The sequence below is a fragment of the Odocoileus virginianus genome, chromosome 2 (assembly GCF_023699985.2).
Source record: "Odocoileus virginianus isolate 20LAN1187 ecotype Illinois chromosome 2, Ovbor_1.2, whole genome shotgun sequence".
Taxonomy (NCBI): Eukaryota; Metazoa; Chordata; class Mammalia; order Artiodactyla; family Cervidae; genus Odocoileus; species Odocoileus virginianus.
In genome coordinates, this window is record NC_069675.1 from 66,847,881 (window position 1) to 66,869,348 (window position 21,468).

The window sequence follows — 21,468 nt, forward strand, 5'->3', positions numbered from 1 at the left end:
AAAACTGGTCAACCACTTGTAAAAGAATGAAACTAGAACACTTTCTAACACCATACACAAAAATAAACTCAAAATGGACTAAAGATCTAAATGTAAGACCAGAAACCATAAAACTCCTAGAGGAGAACATAGGCAAAACACTCTTCGACATAAATCACAGCAAGATCCTCTATGACCCACCTCCCAGAAGTATTGGAAATAAAAGCAAAAATAAACAAATGGGACATAATGAAACTTAAAAGCTTTTGCACAACAAAGAAAACTATAAGCAAGGTGAAAAGACAGCCTTCAGAATGGGAGAAAATAATAGCAAATGAAGCAACAGACAAAGAATTAATCTCAAAAATATACAAGCAACTCCTCCAGCTCAACTCCAGAAAAATAAATGACCCAATCAAAAAATGGGCCAAAGATCTAAACAGACATTTCTCCAAAGAAGACATACAGATGCCTAACAAACACATGAAAAGATGCTCAACATCACTCATTATCAGAGAAATGCAAATCAAAACCTCAGTGAGGTACCATTACACGCCAGTCAGAATGGCTGCTATCCAAAAGTCTGCAAGCAATAAATGCTGGAGAGGGTGTGGAGAAAAGGGAACCCTCTTACACTGTTAGTGGGAATGCAAACTAGTACAGCCACTATGGAGAACAGTGTGGAGATTCCTTAAAAAACTGGAAATAGAACTGCCATATGACCCAGCAATCCCACTTCTGGGCATACACACTGAGGAAACCAGATCAGAAAGAGACTCATGCACCCCAGTGTTGATCGCAGCACTGTTTATAATAGCCAGGACATGGAAGCAACCTAGATGCCCATCAGCAAATGAATGGATAAAGAAGCTGTGGTACATATACACTATGGAATATTACTCAGCCATTAAAAAGAATTCATTTGAATCAGTTCTAATGAGGTGGATGAAACTGGAGCCCATTATACAGAGTGAAGTAAGCCAGAAAGATAAAGACCAATACAGTATACTAATGCATATATATGGAATTTAAAAAGATGGTAACGATAGCCCTATAAGCAAAACAGATAAAGAGACACAGATGTACAGAACAGACTTTTAGACTCTGTGGGACAAGGCGAGAGTGGGATGTTCTGAGAGAATAGCATTGAAACAAGTATACTATCAAGGGTGAAACAGATCACCAGCCCAGGTTGGATGCATGAGACAAGTGCTCAGGGCTGGTGCACTGGGAAGACCCAGAGGGATGGGATGGAGAGGGAGGTGGAGGGGGGGGGATCAGGATGGGGAACACATGTAAATCCATGGCTGATTCATGTCAATGTATGGCAAAAACCACTACAATATTGTAAGGTAATTAGCCTCCAACTAATAACAATAAATGGGAAAAAAAAGAAGAAGAAAATTGACCTTTTCCAGTCCTGTGACCACTGCTGAGTTTTCCAAATTTGCTGGCATATTGAGTGCAGCACTTTCACAGCATCATCCTTTAGGATTTAAAAGAGCTCAACTGGAATTCCATCACCTCCATTAGCTTTGTTCGTAGTGATGCTTTCTAAGGCCCACCTGACTTCACATTTCAGGATGTCTGGCTCTAGGTGAGTGATCACACCATCGTGATTATCTGGGTCATGAGGGTCTTTTTTGTACAGTTCTTCTGTGTATTCTTGCCACCTCTTCCTAATATCTTCTGCTTCTGTTAGCTCCATACTATTTCTGTCCTTTGTCGAATCCATCTTTGCATGAAACGTTCCCTTGGTATCTAATTTTCTTGAAGAGATCTCTAGTCTTTTCCATTCTGTTGTTTTCCTCTATTTCTTTGCATTGATCGCTGAGGAAGGCTTTCTTATCTCTCCTTGCTGTTCTTTGGAACTAACTAGCAAACTATCCTTTGCTATTCTTGCTATTCCTTAGGTGCTACCTAATACAAATGGTATCGTGATCAAGTAATAGCTTGAAATAATGATTTAGTAGTTTAATTGCAATATAGACAATTAACCAGTGGTGCCAGAATCATGTGATTTATTGAGATAGAAATCTGTCCGGTCGTACATTTGTTTATTCATGTTCTCACACAAAGAATATAATTAAGAGACTTCTGGTTCAGGATGGTGGACTGAGCACACATTTGTCTTCTGTCCTATAATCCCACTAAAGTGATAATAAAGGATTCAAAGGAGGAATAAACCTTGAATGGCAAACAGAACAGGAGGGCATCTATGAGTGACTTCTAGAACACAAAGAGGAGATGGAAGCTGTTGACAGAGGAAATAAGATGAGAAGATGCTCCCTTTGGAGCGGAGGAGGGGGTCTTCCTCTGCTGGGCAACACCACAGTGGGTACTGATAAGTCGTTCTCTGGAAGGAAGGATGAGAGTCAGGGGGAAGAATGTGATTTCTCTGTGGTGTGTTAACTCATATGGTCATTTCCTTTCAACCCCATTTTACCAGATGAAAAGTTAGTAAGATACCTAACCACAAAGGAGAGAAACAAAGACTTTTCTCTAAAAATTTAAGTGGACCAAGAAAACCAGGGCTACTCTTGGGAGTGTTCATTGCTCATGCAGAGAATGAAGATGAGTCCACGATGCTGGAGTTGGGGAGCAGGTGCTGCAGTGTGGCCTATCCATCATGCCAATGCTGACATGAAGGGCAAGCACTAACTATGGGTAGAGAAGTTTCTAGAAGTGCTCCTAGCCTCTCCTGTTTCTATACGAGGAGCCGAGCCAGGACCACCCTACATGTGATAGCCAGCAGAATGAAAAAGAAATATCAACCTTAAAAAATTGACCCCAGAGAAAACAAAGGTAAAGTAGCTGACAAGTTAACTTGAGAGATAAATGTCTTCAGAAAGATTGAAGACTGAGAAGAGGGCAATGAAAATATCAGAGAAATAATAAAACAGATTTACCAGAAATGAAAGAAAGAAATATATTTTCAGATTGAAAGAGCCCACCAAATGTCATTGCAGAATTTTTATAGAGATCCATTCCTAGATCCATTGTACCGAAATTCAAGTACCTCAGTGTTAAATAAAGGTCCTGAAGGCTTCCAAAGGAAAAAAAAAAAAAAAAAAAGGTTGACTATAAAGAAATTACAGTAAAACCAGCCTCAGACTTCACCTCAGTCATACAGATGCTCAACAACACTAAAGCTAGACCTTTAAATTTCTGAAGCAAAACTCCTAATTTGGGAACTATCGCCAAACAATCTATCAACCAAGTGTGAAAAAAAAATAAAAATATTGCAGATAGTCAAAGATTCTCAAACAAGTTTTCCCCTGAGGAAATTTCCTAGGATGGTGGGACTAATGGAAGAGACCCAGTGAAAAGAAATTCCAGAATAATAGGTGTACTGGAGGCCAGAAAACAACTGGTATAAATTAAAGACAGGAAGTCAGAGTCTTCAAGAAGAAGGGAGAGACTCTTCAAGGAATTTGTAGAAGCATTAGTGATATAGTGCAAAAGGCAGATAGAAAATAAAGAGAAAAAGAGAAAAGCAGTCAGAAATTTCTGGAAAAACAAACTGCACAGGAGACTCCTGATACAAACATAAGGCAAATTATAATGTGCCACAGTTTTGACAGGTGACAATGTTAAGACCAAGAGAGAGAGAATGAATATTCATTTCATCTTGATATTAGAAACATTCTCTGTGGAGTGGGATGCATTACTGGCCCAATAAAGACATTTATAAATATAACCTTTGTTCACTGCAGTGAAAATATGTATATAGTTTTCAGTATAAAAAACTGTTATTAATTTTCAACATTTAGCATCAACCTGAAAGCAAAACACAAGACTTAATCATTCTTACACAACCTTGACAATATAGAGGAAAACACAGCTGCTTTAGTAGGTGGATGTGAAAAAGTCTGGAAGAGCAGGAAGGCTAATGGTGTCATCTTCCAGGGAGGAGAGTCAGGCGATACTGTGTAAAGCTGATGGAACAAATGATAAATTTGCCATGAAGAGTTAAAAAGGAAAGTAATAAAAAAGTAAAAAGGGATTTAAGAAATAAAGAATTATTAAGATCGTGTGGGAAAACTCAAATGAACTTTTTGACCAACCCAATAGAAGGGAGATAGGATCATTTTTCTTACTGTACCATCAACGTTAATGAACCTAAAGTTGTTGCACCAACAAATAACACTCTGATCGTAATATCTAGAATCATGAAAGCAGCTGGCCAAAGACGTTAGAAATCCTTAAAAGTATTTTTGGGACTTGGTGTGAAGAGTATGATTGGGGATAGTTTTATTATTATTATTAACCACTCTGAACTACTTGACTCCTTGCTTTATGTATAAATTACTTTGATTTTTTAAAGTCATTGAGTGCGTGCCATATGGCAAGCATTGTGTTAAATATGAAATATTTAGAGGTGGTACCAGTCTTGTAACAAAAGCATCTACAGAAACAAATGATGCTAGGTCAGGAGCCCTTCGCAGAGATGCATTCGTGTAAATTAGAAGAGAGGAAGCAGAACCAGGAATCACAGTTCACAGAATATTTGGTCAATTGATTGAAACTGTTGGTTTAGAAGCCTCAGAGAGGTAAATTAGGAGAAGAAGTCTTTAGGACTTAGGGGCTTGGAGACTTGACATGTTTCCTTTAGATTAATAATATTCTAGGCAGGCAGATAGAATTACTGACAGTTTGGAGCTCTAGGAGTCCTCAGAGAGATTCTATCCAACCTTTTCATCCTATAAACAAAGAAACCTTGGTAGTGTCAGAGCCAGGGCTGAAATTTGGTCCTTCTGATTTCAAGTTTAGGAATAGATAAAAGGAGCTTCAGATTGACACCCCTCAAAGCAAGAAATCAACATTCATCACATATCTACTAAGGGCCAGACACTGTACCAGCCACTTTTCACACATGCAATTCAACTTAATCTCTATGACAGCCATAGGAGGTAGGCTATAGCCATATTAAATCTGAGCAAACTAAGGTTTAAAGAGGTTAAATAGTTTGTCTATAGCCTAGAATGGAATATAGAGCCTGAATATAAAGTCTGTCTGATCTCAAGATTCATGCCCCTTGGTTTTTGTCTCATAATTTGAGCCCTGCTGGCTTGGATGAAATGACACATCTCTATGCCTGTGACCAGAGGTAAAAATAATAACCATTTCATATTTAATCATTGAACACATCAATACAATCCCGTAATAAGGAAACCATGGTCGTGGCACAGGGTAAGCAGGGCTCCTTGATCTGCTTCTCCACCCGCTATGGCCCACTCTGGGATAAGGTCTGTGAGCTGCCATGCCATCCTTCTTAATTAGAAGGGACCCCAGGAGCCTTCCCATAGCCCCAAGCTGTTCTGAGCAAAATAAACAGGAAATGGGAAAGAGGAAGAGGAGAGATAAATTCTCACTGCCTTTAAAAGATTTATACTGACAATATCCCAAGGAGCTTATGAAATGTATTTTTTCCTTTTATTTAATTTTTTAGGGGTAGAGGAAAGCTGCTGATGAAGAGATAGCTCTCAACTATAGAGTTTTATTGAGAGTGAAAATACTTTAAGCTCAGTCCCTTATTGATAGTCCAGTTGCACAAAATAAAATTCATATAAACATCATCTCACATATTAGAACTGGAAAAGTAATCCATCTTCCAGTCAGCTTTGAAAGAGTCTCATTATTGAGGTACTGAATCACAAGGACAGAATTTACATGTGTTTTCACATCCAGGAGGGAGGGACAGTGAAGAGGATGAGCCCCAAGCCCCAGCAACTTCAGCTTGATTTGCTCCTATTGGGAGCTCGAGTTTCCCAGGGGTTAAACGAGTATCTTTAACACCCACTCATCAATGTGTGCTCACTGACAAAAAAGGGAAGCACCTCTTTTATTTTGCCTGCATTATTTCTCAGTAGCTCAAAAAGCTGGTTTCAATCCAACTTTTTCCCAATGAAAAATACCAGCGTAGGGTCTCAGACCCATACACACTACTGTTGCTCCCTTATATGTGGCATGTGTGGCTTCATCCTAAGCTCAGAATGCACCCCAAAGTGTCTGCTGCAAGACTGTGCCCCAAAGGTACTTCCAGGGCTCTCACTTGCTCTGAACAGATGGTTGGAAGCATTGGTAGATCCCAGAGTTTTCCCTAACACAGTACCTTTGCATACAACATAACATACTAAACACATCCCATTTGCATTTAGTCTTGTCCTTGCCTTGTGTGGACAGATGGTGGAGGATGAGGCTGGGTCAGTTTTGATCCCGCCTCTCCCCCACCATAGCAGATTAATCTTCCTGAAGCACCACTCTGATGAGATCCCTATCCTGCTGAAAAGTCTTTTCTGGCTCCCTATTGTCCAAAGTATAGTTCATTCAGCTGGGAATGAAATGTTCTCTGTGGGCTATTCCACATGCACTACCCTTCCTTATTTCCCAGCCTTCTCTTTATGTGCCCCACTCTGCATCCAAATGCCACTACACATTTTCTACATTTCTGCCTTGATGCCTCTTCCTCTCAAATCTTGCACAGCCATTTCTGCCAATATCTTTGTTTTTCTCTCCCTTAAAGACCTAGCTCAAAGATCATCTTCTTTATGAATCTTCCCAACTGAACCTAATATCTTTTGTGGAGCTTCCCAAAGTATTTGTCTGTATGTGTCTTCTGACTCTATAACCTCTACCTTTGATTAAAGTTAGTGCAGACATCTCATCACCCCTATGGGACCTAGAGTTCCTTGAAGTCCAGAACTGTGTCTGGCTCATGTCTGTGTCCCCAGGGCAGAGCCAATGCTTGAATGTTTGCTCAAACTAAGCATCCAATAAATGAAATCTGAGGGCAGAAAGGAGTGAGTAAAGAGGCCAATGAACAAATGGATTTGGTCCAGCACCTATCTGCCTGTCTTTCTCCTGTCCCATCTCTCTGGGCTCCCGCATTATACAACTTGGCCACAAGGCACCCTGGTTACATTTCATTTTAGGATAAAGAATACAGTGGGGCAATGAGAAAGATGCAAGGGAAAGAGCCTTGATTAGGAGTTCAGAGACCTGGAATCTGGTTTGGACTTTCAAGTTGAGACTTTATACAAGTTATTTCCCACTTCTTATCTCCAGTCTGCTTCTCTAGAAAAGCAAGGGCATTACATTGGATCATCTTAAAGTGCTTTCTAATTCTGAATCTTTGATTCTAATTATCTTTTTTTTTTTTTAACTTCTGTGTCCATAACAAGAATGTCTCCCCATGGTAAAATAGGATAATAGTACAGATTATTTACTGAGGGTCGGAAAGCACTTTTCAAAGTCCCGTGCACCATGCTGAAACTTCCCACTAATTACAGAGGGTTCAGTTTCCAGTACTGACCCGTGTTCCCGATTCATTTCAGAAACAGTCTTGTGCTAACTTCATCCTGATTGTAACTAGAAGTCACATTTACCTACTTCCAGAGCAACTCTCCAAATTCCTGACACAGTATGTGTCCTTGGAAATACTTAGCTTCTGGTAGAAATCCCCTTCTTTCCTCCATATCATTCTTTATCAGTGAAAAGTATGGTTCCTTTGCCTACTCGATAAATTGGGTTATCTGCGAAGGAGACTAATTCTATGTGCTGGGGGTGGTTAAAGAAGCTGAACACTCGTTAGCTGGTTCCCACAGGAGAAATCAAGGGTCTTATGAGACAGGCTTTCACTGCAAAAGGAGCAGCATCTAATGGTCTAAAACATCAATGGAGAAGTATGGCAAGTGAAATTAATGTATCAGAAGGAATACCAGGAACAAAAATAATGCTGTGCTTTTATGCCAACAGTAACCCCCGTAAATACAGGTTTTGTGTAGGTTATTTGGCCTGTGCTACTGGTATTAGGGTTGGCTTGCCCCAGAGGGAAACTCTGCCACAGACACGGCACCAGGATGGATTTATAGGGCTCTCTTTTTGGAGAATAGTTGCAGATTCACATGATTCATAGACTTAGGGGCTGAAATGGGTCTTAAAAGATTATTGAGTTCGGCCAACCCTTCCCACACCATTTTTATCCATGAGGAAACTGAAACAAGAGAAAGATGATGCTTTGCTCTAGATCACTTAGCTAGTAAGCAAAGGAGCCATAGCCATGATCTTAGCTACAAAATAAGTGACCCAAATAAGCCACACAAAGAAAATCTTGAACTGGTCATAATTATTTGAGAGCCTGGAGCCAAACCATACATTCCTAAGATACTCTGAATTGTCCAACAGATATCAGTTGAGTCTGAAGTTGGCTTGAGTGTCATATGGAGAACTCAGGTCAGCTCAGATTTAAACTGTGACCCACTGGGTGGCCTGAGATGCCCCAGAGTGTCCTGGTTCGTGAGGTCTGGAGATACCACACATGGAGGTTTATGAGGTGGAACTGATGTCCTGGCTCCACTCTGGGATCATGTATGAAGTGAGGGACTCTCTTAGGCTGTCCGTGTTACAGATGAGAAACCTGAGACTCAAAGATACAGAATTAGTCAGTAGGGAAGCTGAGGTGAGAAGCTCGGTCTGCCTGATGATAAGTCCCAGATTACCATCTTTGCCTCAGGCTTTACTTTTTATAGAAACAGCCTAAAGGAGCAGGGAAGAGATTGGCTGTGTGAAGAAGGTGAGAGACTGGAGGAAGACTTCCAGCATTGCTTACTCTAATGCCGTTGGTTTCTCTAAATCCCACCACAGAGCTGATGCTGGTCCTCTCATCTGGACACACTGCAGACTCACTCTCCGTGTCTCTTGGCAGGTGCCTTCCTCCTCCTCAACACCTCGGCAAACTCCAAGCACACCATCCTGAGCCCATGGATGAGGAGCAGCAGCGAGCACTGCAGGCTGGCCGTCTCGGTGCACCGGCACCTGCAGCCGTCGGGCAGGTACGTCGCTCAGCTGCTGCCCCACAACGAGGCTGGAAGAGAGATCCTCCTGGTACCCACTCCGGGAAAGCATGGGTGAGTCCTTCCCCGTGTCCCAAATCCAGTATGTAAATGGAGATGTGGCTTTTGGCTACAAATTTCCAGACTCTATGACATCTACTTAAAACTCACAATTGTCCTTTAATGGGTAGGGTCCAGATTGAGCCATTACTGCTAATATGCCCTGGGTGGTGTCTCAGGCACTGATCTGTGGGGCCCTCTGGCTGCCCAGGCTGCGGTCCTTCCAGAGGCCAGAGGACCAGCTGGCAGTGTGGACATTTAATGAGTGGGTATTAAAGATATTCGTTTCCCAAAGTCCAGATGGAGCCAAGAAGAAAACAGCCAAGGGGAGTGTTAAAAGGCCACAATGAAAGTAATTTAATATGCTGGAAATTGGTTTTTACCAGAGGAACTTTGGCAGGAAGGGAAAGAGGAAACTACTGTGGGTGGCTGCCTGAGCATTCCCACAGCAGTGTGGGACCCCACAGTGGAAGAGATCAGGGTTGCCACATGGTACCGATTGAGGAGAGGAGCAAGATTTATTCTAGAAAAGCTTCACAGCATTGATGTCACGCGCAGTACCCTTGTCATTGAAGTTAAGCTTCCTGGACATACTCACTTGCTTCCTCAGTGATCCATCAGGCCTCTGGAAGTAGTGACTCTGGGAAGCAAACTTGAACAAGGGAATCTCTGCGCTTGCCTTTCTTCTCATTCCATAAGACCCCAGCTTTGAGGGGTCCCTGCTCTGATAATCAACAAGATTAAGAGAGGCATGTGTGCTAGTAGACCTCAAATTTCTAGCTAAGCTTAGAGGGCTTAACTTCCCTCTAAGAAAATATCTTTCAGAGAGGCTCCAACTGAACAGTGATGTTACCCATCTCCACCTCCATGCACTGGGGAGAGCCTACCTACCACCATTCCAATAAAACTATACAGCCTCTTACTCATTTCTTGAAAGTCTTCACCCCACTCCCCCTGCTACTGGCCCATCCGTATTTATTTGTGTTTCAAAGAACTGCTATTACTGTTCCAGCAGGAATGAAATCTTGGCTTCAGAAAGGATGTTCTCCTCATATTGAAACTCGCATGCATCTTCTTGCCTCAGAAATGTCTCGTTGGCTTGGCTGGGAGGGGCCTAGCCACCAAGTGTTTCTTGCTCTGTTCACAAGAAATCAGGAATGCCAGGTGTTAGGGGTGAGCCATGGGCAAGCCTTCCTCCATCATGGCCTCCCTTTCCTGTGAGAATACCAGATGGCAAAGTCTCCCATCCATGAGTGGGGCTGGTGGTGGCCCCGGTTGCAGTGCCTTCCTGTATGTGTTTGCCCAGCCCCATGAGCTGTTTACTTTGCCTTCTGCTCACCATTCCTGCCCCACCAAGCCTGGCAGAGTCCAGAGAGTGCTGCCTGGGGCTGCTGGGACTTCAGGCTATCAATCTGTTAAAGTGCTGGAGGAGTGGGAAGCAGGTAGAGGGACCCACGGATGTCACCCGGGGACGTGGAGTTTGGGGTCTCCCTGAAATGCCAGCTGAGAAGATGCACGTGTGTAAGAGGACAAGTGCCGCAGGACTTCAGCGCTTCCTAGGTAGCAGGGCCTGGTCCCTGTCCAGCATCCTCAGGAAGATGATTGCTACTTGGTGTGACTCGCTGTGGGGGCTTACAAAGAGCCGTCCCCTCTTTATCTTCCTGCGCTCATAACTACTATCTGAGGTCCCATTTCAGTTCAGTTCAGTCTCTCAGTCGTGTCTGACTCTTTGCAACCCCATGGACTGCAGCACGCCAGGCCTCCCTGTCCATCACCAACTCCCGGAGTTTACTCAAACTCATGTCCATTGAGTAGGTGATGCCATCCAACCATTTCATCCTCTGTCGCCCCCTTCTCCTCCTGCCTTCAATCTTTCCCAGCATCAGGGTCTTTTCAACTGAGTCAGGTCTTCGCATCAGGTGGCCACAGTATTGGAGTTTCAGCTTCAGCATCAGTCCTTCCAATGAATATTCAGGACTGATTTCCTTTAGGATGGACTGTTTGGATCTCCTTGCTGTCCAAGGGACTCTCAAGAGTCTTCTCCAACACCACAGTTCAAAGGCATCAATTCTTTGGCACTCAGCTTTCTTTATAGTCCAACTCTCACATCCATACTTGACTATGGGAAAAACCACAGCTTTGACTAGACAGACCTTTGTTGGCAAAGTAATGTCTCTGCTCATTTAACAAACAGGAAAACTGAGGCAGAGAGGAGATTGGCAGCCTATTTTTAGCAACCTAAACAAGACCCCAGGTCTCCCCTTTCTTCATTTGGGGTCTTTCTGGATCATTTCTCCTCTTTCTGGGAAACCCATAGCCTCTCTGCAGGAATTCAGGGAGAACCGATGAGTTTGGGAAAGAGGAAATGGAAGGTGAAGGAACTTTGCGAAAAGAGATGAGCTAGCTTCTTTGAAGATCCAGGGAGCATGTGATGGTGACCTTCCCGCCATATGTGGTGAGGAGACCAATACTGCACAGTGCAGGAGGCTGTGACCTTCCCCTGAGGCTGCCCTGGCTGCCGTTTCTGTGTCCATTCTGCTGGCCAAAGCATTTTCTTCCCTGCGTGAGTCCTCTGCCCCCTGGAGGGAGGGAGCTGAGACAGGGGAAAAGCTGCAGGGGTGATTGGCAGGCCCACTGACCCTGGCTTTGGTAGGGCTGCCCCTGCATCCTAGGGGCCTTGCCTCCGGCCGGCTTCCATGAGTCTTGTGCCACGATGTTCTCTCCTAGTTGTGGCAGAGTCATTTTGGAGTTTGATGATAAGCAAGAGTGATGCCAGTTTAAATTAAAGATGCCTGAGCCAAACCCCCTCCCCTCCACCCTGGATTGACGAGATCAGTGTGGTAAGGGTGCTGCCCTGGGCACCCTGGCAAGCTGCAGGCCACAGGCCCTTGTCCAGCAATTCAGAGAGCTCTGGCTGTTCACGTCCAGCTGGATCTGGTTTGCTCAGTCTCGATACTATTGACATCTGGGGCCAGACAGTTCTTCTTGTGGGCGCTGTCCTGAATGTGGCCCCCACCTTCCCAGGCCCCTACCCATGCCAGTAGCACCTCCCCAGGTTATGACAACAAAAATGTCTCCAGACATTGCCAGATGTCTCCTGGGGGGCAAAACTGTCCCACTTGAGACCACTGAAATGGAGCATTTTAGAGTGGGGAGGAACAGTGGAATTTACCTGGTTGCACCATGTCAGTTCACAAGTGTTGGGAACTGAGGCCAGGAGGGGTAAGGGACTTGCTTCCTGTCACATATGTTTCAGTGTTGGCAGGTGTGTGTATGTTCCAGCCACTGTGCCAAGTTCTGGGTTTCATAGACATATAAGGCCCATCCCCACCCTTGAGTAGTAACTTGTTAACACTAATTATGCACTAATTATGCCAATCACTGCTATGCACTTTAAATGTCTTTTCTTATTTAATACTCAACAACACAGTGAAGCAAGTACTGTTACTATCTTCTATCTCCCAGATGAGGAAATTCAGTGAAGCCAAATAACTTGCCCAAGGTCACTGACTAGACAGGATATAGGGCATCTGAACCTAATCAGACTGACTCTAGATTGTTTTTACCCATTGCTGCAAGAGCTCAATTGAACCACAGTAGTGCAGCAAAAATAATAATAATAATAATGTTCTGTGAATCAAAGTCTTGAATTTATGTCCTGTGTCAGTATTCAATTGTCAGTTCAATGAACAGTCATTTATTGGGTATTTTGTATTTGTTAGGACCATAGAGGTGCTAGGGATGCAGAAAGCCAACCTTGATGGTTCGTGAAAGGATATTTCATGAATGAGCTCTATGAGTTCAGGCACATTCCATCCCTACTTAAGCCTCAGATTTACCTTCTGTAAAGTGGGAATCATGGTGCTGCCCTTCTCACATAGTCATGTGGGGTCAGTGCAGTTACGGATGTGAAGGGTTTTGCACACCCTGATCAGGAAACACATATAAGAGGCCATTTACTTAATAGCCTTATCTACTCTGCTCTGCTTACAATTTGGGATCACACAGGATTGCGACTCATCTGTTTTCTGATTATGAGGTCAGTGCCACTCTCAAGAATCTTTTGATTTTGAGATCCTTGGCAGTTTGCCTTGCTGGAAGCTTGTTCCCTTTAATGTCAGAGATGACCCCAGCAGCCCAGTGATCAGTGCAGTGAGGGGGACATGGTGAAATCGTGGTGGTGATGACAGTGATGACTACAGATAAGGCTGGCTTCCTCTCAGAACAGAACACGGTGGTTTGGGGGACGCTGCTGGGAAAACAACAGTCAGCATTTGTAGTAACAAGGGAGGAAGTTGTCATAACACTGTCGACTGGGGAGAGCCTGACTCAGAGGAACAACAAGTCAGAGGCCAGCAAGCCCCTGGGAGACCACTCAGTGCAACACCGCGGGGCGGCAGCCTGCGAGGAGGCGCAGGAAGCAGGGGCGGCGGTTGGGGAATCCCAGCAGATGCTCGCCTCCTGGTCGCCTGGAAAGCAGCAGCAGCAGCAGCAGCAGCAGCAGCAGCAGCAGCAACAGCAGAATGCGTGAGATCTAAACGATTTACAGGGCAAGAACGCCTGAGTGTGCCAAGGCAGTCAGGCCTTGCCCGGAGTCTCCCAGGGGACAGCCGACAACGAATGCCTGGCCTGCTCATCTGCTCATCTGCCCAGCCAGAAAGGCCACAGACTCAAGGAAGCAGAGGAATGGGTTGTCAAACTGCCCAGCCTCGCTGACTGCAGAATCCAGCAGGCAGAGGACATCCTAACTGGAAATTAGAGGCCACAAAATTCTGTGAATTGAATGAATATAATACCTATTTAACATGGTGTACTGTGAAATGCTCCAGTATTTTGGCCACCTGATGTGAAGAACCAACTCACTGGAAAAGACCCTGATGCTGGGAAAGATGGAAGGCAAAAAGAGAAGGGAGCAGCAGAGGATGAGGTGGTAGGATGATGTTACTGACTCAATGGATGTGAGTTTGAGCAAACTCTGGGAGGTCGTGAAGGACAGAGGAGACAGGCGTGCTGCAGTCCATGGGGTTGCATAGTCAGACATGACTGAGCGACTGAACAACAAACTGAAATGGCATAAGAAAGATGGCTCACACTGTGCCCAACTGTAGTAGATACTTAATACATGCTATCAATAGATCATTCTCAGTTTATAATTCATGTAACCACCGTGGATGGAGTGCCACTTGTGTCATCGGTGCTGGGAATACATAGCCAGAGATGACAAAGGCTTTCTTTCAAGGAGCATCCAGTTCAGTAAGGAAGACACAAGTTAAACAGCAACAGCAGATGCTTATGCAGATGTTTTAAAATTAGGGCCCAGAAATTTTAAGAGGCTGAGCTAAGATCACTGTCCAGGAAAGCCAGCACAGGCAGCTCAGCTCCTTCTTCTCCTCTTGCGCTCCCCTGCCTTTCAACTGAAAGCTGTTTTAGAAAGAGCAGTTTGTCCAGCGGCCACTGGCAATGTAAAATCAGCAGCTTCTTGGACTCAAGAGCACAAGCACAAGGGTTGGTGGTATCTCAGACTGTAAGGGTGACTCTCCAAGACTGCTTCCAGGACATCCATCACAAGCCTGCCTTCCTCTTCGTGCACACAGCTTTCTCCTGCAGCCCTGGGTATCACACACTTTCTTATGTGTGACCAGAACTATAGTGTGTGGAGGGAAGAATTGGGCCTGGTGGGATAGAAGTTGCCAATCATTTGAATTACTAATACTTGAAAAGATGTTTTAACCTAAAGGATTTGGTGATACCCAGGCTTGAGCCAAGATAAACTGTCAGGGCCTTTTCGCAACACAAATGAGACTCATTCCAGAGGGTGACAGAGAAATAAGATTCTTCACAGCACAGAACTTCACCTATCTGTAGGAGCTTAACCCCTACACTCAGAGGAGACTTGAGTTCCATCTGTCTCGTTGATTTCCTGATGTGGGGAGCCAGGGCTCAATGCCTGATGAGACGTGATAAAGGTCAAAGTGCAGGCTCCTGGCAAAGCCAGGGCCCACGCCCATGTTGGACCCCAGAGCCCCATCCTCCAGTGCTTCCATTTGTCTGTTTCCCAGCTAAACTGAAAATCTCAGTCAAGATGTCCTCAACCTCTTTGCCCTGAGATTAAAATCTGCACTCCTCTCTCAGTTGAAGAAGAACCCATGTCTGTGCTGGCTACTCACACGGCCGCCATGTTTATTTAAACTGATCGGTTCTAACTAAAGATCCCAGCTTTAAAACCAGAAACAATCCCAATGGGAGACCTGCCAAAGGAATTTAAGCCAAAGCAATATTGATTCCTGGGCGTCAGGAGGTATATTGTCAGGTATATTGTGCAGGTATATTGCTGCACTGCTAGTTTGCAGTGTGGTAATAGAACAACCACAGCCTTCCCGGCCTCAGCTTCCTCCCTCCTGAAGTGGAGATTTCACCAGCTGCCACCCCTTCCTCTATCGTGCAATGCAAGTGCCCCTGCCTCAGGTTGCCAGTCAGGACAGGGCAACAGGAAATGATCGAGTCTGCTTTATGGGCCCACTAATCCGGCACACAAGACAGTTACCTACCACTGACCCACAGAGACCTTTCCCCACTTTTGTACAGAAATCTGGATTTCCCTATAGATAGACTGGATGCTCTCAGAAGGCTCGGTGAGGGGCAGGAGTGGGGGGAGCACAGTGTGGGAAGATGACACAGGACATTTGCTTCTGAAAGGATGCCCAACTGCCTCTGCCCAGCTATGCTGGGTGTACCTTCAGTTGGTTCAGGGCACTGTGGCAGGCCTGGCCAGCGTGGGGAAATCAGAGGCCTGTGGTACTCAGCGTCCCGGGGCAAGTTCTCCTCGCATCCTGCCCCCATGACAAATGGGATCAGGAGTGAAAAAAAGGTGATCATTTATTGAAATTGATGCCCTCAAGTGGCACTGTCACAATGATTTAATTTCAGCCCCCAGTTCTTCTCACTTTCAAAGTCATTCGTAGTGTCAGCTTCTCTCTTTTCCCCCTTGGTCTGAATAACACACTAATAAATATACAATAAGGGCTTTAATGTCCGGGTGATTTACACTAAAAAGAGAGAGCCATTCAAAGGCTTTAAAGATAATTTTTAAAAGCCTTAAAACTCACACTCAGCTCTGTCACCCTGTCACGGGAACAGTCATGCAGCTGGGAACTCTGAGCAGAGGCAGTAGTGAGACTCCAGTCCTAGGTGTGCGGGGAGGTACCCCCTCCCCCAGCACACACACAGTGTGCTCTTAGGCTAGTCTCTGGAGCCTCAACCCTCCTCTCTGTATAATGGTAATAACTGAACCACCTTATAGTGTGGTTGTGAAGTTAAGTAATGTGAAGTGGGTGTTCCCCTCACCCCCTCCCAATTGCTTCTATAAAGGTGGGCCAGCCTTCCTCCAGACTGCTCAGCATTTGAGGAGAGTGGTTGTGAGAAGGACCAAGGTTATCAATTTCATACCCCTCAGAATGACCTAGGTGGTACCCCAAAGTACCAGTTCCACTGACTATGCCTGGATTTATCATATTTCTCACCCCTTTGAGTAGTAATATTGAAGCAATGACTAAAATGCTAGTCTTCTCTAGCATATGGACCTTAAGCCATTGAAACGGTAGGTCTCAAGATTTGGGGGTACAAATCAGAGCTACACAGTTTACAAAATCCATATGGCTAAAGGCCATCCCAATTGATTCTGCTTTTATTAGTCTTGGGAAGGAGCATGAGCATAAGTATTTTTAGAGAGTGCCACTGGGATTCTGATGTGTATCAGGAATTAGTAATGACAGCTAACATCTCAGCTTGACTGGCATCATCACATAAACGGGTGGCTTTCTGTAACTATTTACTAAATGCTAAGAAAAAAATAAAAAAAGAAAGCTTGGAGAGGTGAGATGGACTTGTGTGCAGGGTGGAGAGTCATTTTTCTCCCCCTTATGGGGAGCCATGCTAGTGACAAGGCTGTCTAAGCCTGCCCTGATCCTGCCTGCTGTACACCCCCAAGCTGGGAAAACTATGTATCCCAGGTCATGGCTGGGTCTGGTCTCCTCTGGTGGGTCTTCTTAGGACACGTCTGTTGTTCTTTCTCCAAAAGGACTGTGGTGTCCAAGGCCACGGAGACTGAGAATACACAGTGGACTGGAGAAAGCCTGGCCTTTTAGAGCCAGAGGGGTCTCCATCCCATCCATCCTTTCATGTGTTTATCCATCCATCCATTCACTATCCACACACTATCCACCATACCTCTTGTCCTTCAGAATGGCATATGTTGGCTCTCATCTAGTTTCAGATTAACAGCAGGACCATGGCACTGCTTTGTGTTCTTAGGAGGTAGACACTACGTTGTCAATATTCACAGTAAATATCTGTACTGTGCATGTTGAGGGTACCAAGTATATTAACATCCATCAACTCATTTTATCTTCACTACAATCTGTGCCTTATATGTTGTTAAACTCATTGTACAGATGAGTAAACTGAATCTTGAAGAGGTTCAGTGATTTGCCCATAGTCGTGGGTAACACAGATCTTCTGCGTCATTTTTTTTCTCATGTTATTTCCCCCAAGTAAGCCTTGCAGTTGAACCCTTGTATCACACCTGGCTCTGAGGAAATTAAGACTTATTCTCAATCAGTCAGGAAAATCTCATCTGATATTTGGTCATCTGGCTCTAGACCACACACCTTGAAGGTAGATCCTTGGTTTGTACATCTTCTTATTCCTTGCAGTGCCTGGCACAGCATCTAGCGCACAGAATATGTTCTGTGTTAGGTGAACAGATACCAGATCAGCTTACGGTAGTTCTGTGATGCAAGTCTTCCTAAACCTAAGCTCTAAAAATTAAAAGTCCAGGCCAAGATCAAAGAAGAGTCTCCAATCAGTGAAAAGATAAAAAGTACTTCTCCCCACCCTCTGCCCATGCCCAGGGATAGATGTGTGATTCTCCCTGGGGTTCAGGAAGCAGCTGTCACAATGCACCTCAACTGTGAAGGTTGCCACTAAGTACAAAGGACAGTTCCTTTCCTGGCAGGTACAACTTTTACTCACGATTGCCTTCATTGATGAGCGTCAAGAAAAATAAATGAAAAGACCATCGGCTTCTGCCAGCTTTGACCTTCGAGATTTGACAGCCCAAGGCTTGTAGTGGGGCTCTTTTGAGCTGGTTGCTTTCGTTTTTCCACTCTGCCCTGGATATTTGATGGATTGAACACTAGGAAGATAAGAGAATTGTGAATACCTATAAACCCCTCAGCTTGTCAGAATGGCATCCTGGCAAATCCCATAATGATAAATATATGTTGTATACAAAGAGAAGTCAAAATGCATAAAAACAATCACTTCTCATCTCAGGGGTGCTTACCATGTACTTACCATTTCCCAGTGGGGAGGGAGATATTAAAAATAGATGGAGGAATTAGGTGATACACCACTGGTGTCAATGAATTCACACGTTTATTCCATCATGCATTGTAGCAGCGAATGTTTACAAGTCTTACTCTATCCCAGCAGCCTCACTCTTCCTCTGTCCTCTGCGTGTTGGCACTCAGGAAGAAGCCAGCTGTGAAAGGGCACCAGATTCCTGTCGATCAGTGGAGAGACAGGGCTGCAGCTGGACGGTCAGAGGGCTGCAGGGCCAATGCCGTTCTGGGCACCCTGAAGGGCTGCTCAGAGGAGGAGACACTAAACTGGGTGTGGAAGAACGAATAAGGACCTCTGGTGGAGAACAGGGTGGAGGGCAATCCATGAGGAACAACCTGCCCGAGTTACTCTTCTTGCACAGAGAAAGGAGAGGAAGGACGAAGGATGACAAGAGAGGTCTGGAATCAGAGCCAACAGCAGCCAAAATCATAAAGTTGGCCCAGAGAAGACAACTGAGCTGGCTCTGATGGGAGAAGCGGAGTGGTCAGGTGATGAGCACGTACCCTGGCAGCCTGAGTAGGGGCTCACCTCTCTTCCTGCATCTCTCTTAATTTGTATAATAGTAATAATGATGATGGAATGGAAAATTTTATTCCTTGTTTGAGCCACTGTAACAAAATACCACTGACTGGGCTGTTTATAAACAACAGAAGTTTATTTCGTACAGTTCTGGAGTCTGGGGGCTTCCCTTGTGGCTCAGCTAGTAAAGAATCTGCCTGCAATGCAGGAGCCCTGGGTTCGATCCCTGGGTTGGGAAGATCCCCTGGAGGAGGGAAAGGCTTACCCACTCCAGTATTCTGGCCTGGAGAATTCCATGAACTGTATATAGTCCATGGGATTGCAAAGAGTCGGACACAACTGAGCGACTTTCGCTTTCACTTCACTTTCATTGGAGTCTGGAAGTCCAAGATCAGGGTATCAGCAGGAAGAGGGCTCTCTTCCTCATTCATAGCTGGTGCCTTCTCTCTGTCCTCACATGGCCAAAGGGGCAAGGGAGCTCTCTGGAACCTCTTGATAAGAGCACTCACTAATCCCATTCATAGGGCCTTCACCCTCATGACCCAATCACTACCCACAGGCCCCATCTCCTAATACTACCACTCTGGGAGGTAGATTTCAACATACAGATTTGGGAACGGGGCAGAGAGCACACACAGACCGTAGCCAGGAGAGAGGAGTAGTTACCTCGTGCTTCCTCTGTGGTGCCGGGCGTTATTCTAAGAGCCGTCCACTTGTCGTCTCACCTAACATTGTACTTACTACCATTCAGTGAAGGAGGTGCTTTTATGTTTTCGTGGAGGGAGCTGAAGCTCAGTGTGGTTAAGTAACTTGGCCAGAGTCACACATCTCATATTCAAACCCAAGTCGTCCAGCTCCACAATTGATACTCCCAAACACTGTACTATGAGCTTCCCTAACACCAATAATCAAGAATACATTATTATATATGTGTGATGATTAACCTTTGATATGCCCAGTTGCATGTTTTCTATGGTATATATGTAATCCTTCCCATTCAAAATCAAGGGCAAAGTTCTAAGGCCTCAGCCCACAGAAGAAGCACATTTTGGAGAGCAGGCAGTCCTGAGAACAGGCACTAGAAAACATTATGCCCAGCCCTGCAGAAGGTCATAGAAAGCCTAACTAAAGAATATGGTCTTTGACTCCTGATTCCTGAAGCTCTCTTCCAATCCTGCCCCTCGCGGCCTGCTGGTTTCAGGTCTCTGTGGTAAAAAGAAGCAGAAACAGGTGATGGAATCATCAATTCTTTTTATTGTAATGGAAAAAGGTTAGGTAGCCAGTGCTGATGAGTAAAGAAACACCACCACCTGCATAATCTCCCAGGTCAGCCTGCGTTTGCTCTAGGCCTCAAAATAAAGCTCCCTGTTTTTCATTACCTGGTCTGCTTCTGAGTTTTCCTTTTCCCTTTTTGTTTTGTTTGTAGTTCCACACTCACATGTCTAACTAAACTCCTTGCTGTTAGAACAGAAATGCATTCTCTTATGGTTCAGAGCCTTAGTTAAGAACTGATCAACCATGGGATTTGGCATTTAAAAGGCTTTACAAAATCTGCTCAGGGATTTGGTGCAATGTCTATTCCTGAGAGACTTTTACATCACTGAACTCCAAGAGGAGAGTTCTCACTGCTTTTGAATTACTGAGAGCTTTCCCTCTGCCAACGGGTAAGTCTTGTGGTGGCAAGAAAGGGGAAGCCGTGGAAGGAAAGCCACAGCTTGCAGCAGAGCAGGCCGAGCCCAGGCGTGAGAATAGCGTCCCCAGTGGCTTGGATGGCCCTTGAGACTGTTCACTCCAGGGCACCAGGTTACCTGAGGGTCTGGAGCCTTCCTCCGCTCCACGGTGTAGCTTTGCTCACGTGACTGCTGAGCAGTGGCCTCCTAGGAGAGAGCCGTGTGCTGTGCTCTTCATCTTCAGCTCAGCTCCGTGGCTCAGATTTTCAGTCCCTCTGAAGGAGTGTGAGGGAGAGTCCAGAGCCAAATTATTATTCTTTGTTGTTCTGTTAATTCTGTGGAATGCTGCGTGAAGCCTCTGAGGATGATAACCTCAGTGACTCTTGCTGGGTGTTAGGAAGTCCCAAATGAAGCACATCCAGATCTTGAGGAGAAACCTGGCAGGTGAAAATTGTAGGCTGTTAATCTTCCACTTCAAACACTTCAGTGAAACCATGTCCGACCCAAGATCAAGTCTGAGCTCCTTAGCATGCAGCAACCCAACTGGGCTGCACCCCTCTTAAGCCTGGATCACCCATTCCTTGGGACCCGTACTTCATTGATATCACACTGTTCAGTTACCCTGCTGAGTAAAGCAAGTTGTTTCAAGCCCTCTTGTCCATCTCCACACACACTCCACATGGCAAAGAAAGAAAGAAAAAGAAAGTGCTAACTAAAGGAACAAATTCTCAAATTGGGCCAGGAACTCTTCAAGAACTTGAAATATGGTTTTAAGTGGGGTGGGGTGGGGGGATGCATCTAGAAAGCTCTTGACCAAAATTCTACCTCTGTCTTACACAACAACTTACTTCCTTCTACCCACCTCAGATATATTGACTGTCCTCAGCCTGAGTCATCTTCCTTTGTAGCCCTAACCATCCCATACTGCTAAGCAAAGGCTAACATATATCAACCTTGGAAATAAGTGGTTCCGATGTTTTCTGATTACCCGCTCTGTGATCCTT

The 21,468-nt window shown here is 44.9% G+C and overlaps 1 protein-coding gene across 2 annotated transcripts in view; it reads left to right on the top strand.

Annotated features, from left to right (window-relative positions):
- The window catches only part of ALK (ALK receptor tyrosine kinase), a 724,846-nt gene that overhangs the window by 386,262 nt on the left and 317,116 nt on the right, over positions 1-21,468 (top strand). For both annotated transcript variants that reach the window (XM_070449831.1, XM_070449826.1), the window contains exon 4: positions 8,687-8,888. In XM_070449831.1, coding sequence (XP_070305932.1) covers positions 8,687-8,888 — 202 coding nt within the window. The remainder of the gene's footprint in view (positions 1-8,686; positions 8,889-21,468) is intronic.